The sequence below is a fragment of the Fukomys damarensis genome, unplaced genomic scaffold, assembly GCF_012274545.1.
Source record: "Fukomys damarensis isolate Sample0158 unplaced genomic scaffold, DMR_v1.0_HiC HiC_scaffold_39, whole genome shotgun sequence".
Lineage (NCBI taxonomy): Eukaryota > Metazoa > Chordata > Mammalia > Rodentia > Bathyergidae > Fukomys > Fukomys damarensis.
In genome coordinates this window covers 127,768,398-127,772,493 of record NW_022900951.1, presented here as the reverse complement: position 1 = coordinate 127,772,493, position 4,096 = coordinate 127,768,398, and the positions used below count along the sequence as shown (strand labels likewise).

The 4,096-nt window shown below is 59.7% G+C and overlaps 2 protein-coding genes across 5 annotated transcripts in view; both read left to right on the top strand.

The window, feature by feature from the left end:
- The window catches only part of Slc10a3 (solute carrier family 10 member 3), a 3,959-nt gene extending 247 nt beyond the window's left edge, over positions 1-3,712 (top strand). The window contains exons 2-4 of one of the 4 annotated variants that reach the window (XM_010638803.3): positions 305-492; positions 1,834-3,358; positions 3,559-3,712. In XM_010638803.3, coding sequence (XP_010637105.1) covers positions 1,970-3,358; positions 3,559-3,603 — 1,434 coding nt within the window. In that variant the 5' untranslated portion in view covers positions 305-492; positions 1,834-1,969 and the 3' untranslated portion in view covers positions 3,604-3,712. Of the gene's footprint in view, positions 1-6; positions 493-1,833; positions 3,507-3,558 lie in introns of those variants that run through there. The other 3 variants (XM_010638801.3, XM_019209713.1, XM_010638802.1) reach the window with 3 other exon arrangements.
- Positions 3,713-3,840: 128 nt separating this feature from the next.
- The window catches only part of Ubl4a (ubiquitin like 4A), a 2,718-nt gene continuing 2,462 nt past the window's right edge, over positions 3,841-4,096 (top strand). The window contains exon 1 of the mRNA XM_010638823.3: positions 3,841-3,852. Within this exon, the coding sequence (XP_010637125.1) occupies positions 3,841-3,852 (12 nt within the window). The remainder of the gene's footprint in view (positions 3,853-4,096) is intronic.

The following is a 4,096-nucleotide window of genomic DNA, read 5'->3' as shown; positions in this document are numbered from 1 at the left end:
GGTCCGGCCTGACCACACCGGGCCGGGAAGGGCCGCCTCCCATCCTTGAGGCCTGCGGGGGCCCAGGGGTGCTGCGAGAGCCCACCCAGCTCGAGGGGCGTCCGGTGGGTCATGCGCCAATCCTTCGTCCTCCCAGTTCGTGCCCGAGCCCCGCTTGTGCCCACCTGACAACTTCCGGGCTCCCGTTGGAGAGGAGCCCAGGTCGCAGGGCCACACACCCTAGTCCCTAAACACCTGCCGCTTTGCAAACGCCTGGGGCTGGCATTGCCTCTGCCTTGAACTGCATTGGCTCAAACTCTTCCAGCCGCACGCAGATACGGGTGGCATCAGAGCCCAAGCCCCGTGCCCTGCTGCACAGACTTGACGAGCGTGCAGAGACACCAGCCTCCCTTCAGGCCAGCTCCTCAGCACCGCCCCCCCTCACTTGACCTCTCCCACCCACCCTGCCTGTCCGGCCTCAGCCTTCTGCCACAAGACACAGGCTGGACCAGGGTAAGTGACCTGAAGCCCAGGCCAGCAGGGCCTTGTCATGGGGGGTGCATCCCAGGCATGACCCTTTTGCTGACCCTGTCCTCAATCTCAGATGTTGGGAGTGGGCAGGGCCAAAGATCAGGACCCGGGGGCAGAGGTCAAGTCAGCTGGCAGCAGAGAGATCAAAATGTGTTCGGGTTCTGGTTGCCCCAGTTCCAGCAGCCGATGTAACACCAGGGTGCTGACTGGCCATCCCGCCCTCTGGAAACCCCCAAGTCCCACTGGGAGTTTTGAGGTGCTGGGAGGACACACATTGAGGGGCCCATTGGATGGGCTGAACATCTCCAGGTGCTTAGATTCTGAGGCCGCCAGAGAAGGGCAAGCCCCAGGGACCCTGTGATGCTCTTTGACCCAGTTCTGGAAACTTCCCCTGAGAGGGTGGACCTACTTCCTCCCAGGACCCCATCTCATCACCATGGGGCAGGCCAGTGTCCCCAGCAGTGTCACCTCATCTGCTCTCCAGAGGCCTTCTGGACCTGGCCTTGGCCCATCAGCACCCCATGTCCCTGTGTCCTCCACAAGCAGGTCCCCTTGTCCATCCTGGAACTCCTGGAGAGATTTTACCCAACTGTGGAATTGCCGCAGCCCTGCTATACCTTGTTTTTTGTTTTGCTTTTGTTTCAGTCCTGGAGATTGAATCCAGAGCCCGCCTACATACTGAGCTACATCTCCAGCCCTTTTGTTTATATTTTTGGTTTGTTTGTGTGTTTGTTTTTCTCAGCACCGAGGATCGAACTCAGGATCTTGCACTTGCAAAGCAGGCACAGTGCCACTGAGCTAAATCCTTGGCCCTTTATATTTTTGTTCTGAGACAGGGTCTTGCTAAGTTGCCCAGGCTGGGTTTGAACTTGCAGTCCTCCTGCCTCCACCTCCTGAGTGCTGGGATGACAGGCATGTACTCTGTACCCATATGTACCTGGATCTTGTAGCCAGTAGAGAATGAGTTAAGTGGTGATAGGACTGTAAGTGGCTCTCCTGAGTCCCTTGTATGAGAGCATCCCCAAAAGACCCCATGGTGGACAAGCCCAGGAAAGCAAGCAAGTGCGGGCAGGCTGATTAGAAACACAGAGCTATATCCACCCCACCCCACTCCACCCCAGGGCTGGGAGGCTGGACACAGCCATGCCAGAGGAGGGGACAGCTGAGCTGCACTGAGGGCCAGCACTAGACATTGTTTTTCCATGTCTGAGCTTGGGGTAAGGGTCTTGCTCAGTCCCCCAGTGGGGGGCTTGCAGATACCTGGGGTCCTGGGCTCACAGCCGCTTACCTTCACCAGCCATCCTTCTGTGTCCCCACCCTCAGGGAGAGCCTTGCCCTCGAGGCAGGCAGCACCGAACCAGCACAGCCTATGGATCCTTCTCAGGAGGAGCCTACGGCACCAGCAGGGGCGCTCTCCTGAGCTGCAGAGGTCTGGGCACCCCATCCTCTGGCGAGAGCTATGGTATGCAGGAGAGGCAGGGGCGCCCGGCGGCAGCTGCCAGGCCCAGGCCAGGAGGGAGGGTGTTCTGGTCCCCTGACCATGCTGGGAACCACCCTGCTACTTCTGAGCCTGCCACTGTGCGCCCAGGGCATTGCTCCAGCCGACCTCAGCACTGCTCTGGGCCACACCGTGCCCCTGGCAAGGGGCCGCTACCTGAGTATTGGAGATGGCTCTGTGGTGGAGTTTGAGTTTCCCGAGGATAGTGAGGGCATCATTGTGATCTCAAGCCAGTACCCAGGCCAGGCCAATGGGACCGGGCCTGGCCCTACACTGAAGGTTACATCCCTGGACACAGAAGTGCTGACCATCAAGAACGTGAGTGCCATAACATGGGGTAGTGGGGGTGGCTTCGTGGTGAGCATCCACTCTGGCCTGGCTGGGCTGGCGCCACTCCGCATCCAGCTCGTGGACCTTCATGAGGCCCCACCCGTGCTGATCGAGGAGCGGAGAGATTTCTGCATTAAGGTCTTGCCAGCCGAAGATGCCCCAGCCCAGCTCACTGCCAGCCTGGCCCACTTCTCGGAGAACCCAATCCTCTACGTGCTCTTGCCACTCATCTTCGTCAACAAGTGTTCATTTGGGTGCAAAGTGGAACTTGAGGTCCTCAAGGGGCTCCTGCAGAGCCCCCAGCCCGTGCTGCTGGGCCTCCTGGGCCAGTTTCTGGTCATGCCCTTCTATGCCTTCCTGATGGCCAAGGTCTTCATGCTGCCCAACACCCTGGCTCTGGGCCTCATCATTACCTGCTCGTCACCTGGTGGTGGGGGCAGCTACCTCTTCAGCCTTCTTCTCGGAGGGGACATCACGCTGGCCATCTCCATGACTTTCATCTCAACGGTGGCCGCCACTGGGCTCCTGCCACTGTCCTCGGCCATCTACAGCCGCCTGCTCAGCATTCACGAAACACTGCACGTGCCGGTCTCCAAGATCCTGGGGACCTTGCTGTTCATTGCCATCCCCATAGTGGTGGGCATGGTGATCAAGTTCAAGCTTCCCAAGTTCTCTCAGTTGCTGCTGCAGGTCATCAAGCCCTTCAGCTTCATGCTGCTGCTGGGCGGCCTCTTCCTGGCCTACCGCATGGGGGTCTTCATCCTGGTAGGAGTCAGGCTGCCCATCGTCCTAGTGGGCCTCACAGTGCCCCTGGTCGGCCTCCTGGTAGGCTACTGCCTTGCTATCTGCCTGAGGCTGCCGGTGGCGCAGCGGCGGACAGTCAGCCTTGAGGTGGGGGTGCAGAACAGCCTGCTGGCCCTGGCCATGCTGCAGCTGTCCCTGCGCCGCCTCCAAGCAGACTACGCCTCTCAGGCCCCCTTCATTGTGGCACTGAGCGGGACCTCTGAGATGCTGGCCCTGGTCATCGGCCACTTCATCTATAGCAGCCTCTTTCCAGTCCCATGAGGCCACTGCCTTGCCCTCTGCCCACTGTCCCCACGGTTCCTGTGTACCAAAGGCCTTTAGTTCTCATGCACTATGCACTCAGACAAATCCAGGCTTATTTTTTTACTTTTTTCTTCATTGTGGCACTGAGCGGGACCTCTGAGATGCTGGCCCTGGTCATCGGCCACTTCATCTATAGCAGCCTCTTTCCAGTCCCATGAGGCCACTGCCTTGCCCTCTGCCCACTGTCCCCACGGTTCCTGTGTACCAAAGGCCTTTAGTTCTCATGCACTATGCACTCAGACAAATCCAGGCTTATTTTTTTACTTTTTTTTTATCCTTTGCGGCCAGGCTCTGTCAACCTGGGTCCCCTCCCCTGTGGGTCCCTTCCTTGTTCTAGGTGGAGGGGTGGGAGGATGAGGGTGGCGGCCTGGTTCAAAGGAAGAAGTAGAAAAGTCATGCGGCAGTGGGCAAGCTTGGCAGGGCTGGGCCGTTTCTGTCACTAAGAGACGAGACGACCGGGGTTGGCACCGGCCCGGCCCCCAGCACGCTGGGAGCTTAGGACCCGCCACGCTGTCGCCAGGCGAGCTGACTTCCTGGTCTTTCTCCCGAGACCCAGCTGCCCCCTCCCCACGTCCTGGCCGGCACAGTCGGCATGGGCAGTCCCGCGCGTGGGCGAGGAGGAGCCTCCGGGCGGTGATTCTCCCTGGGGGA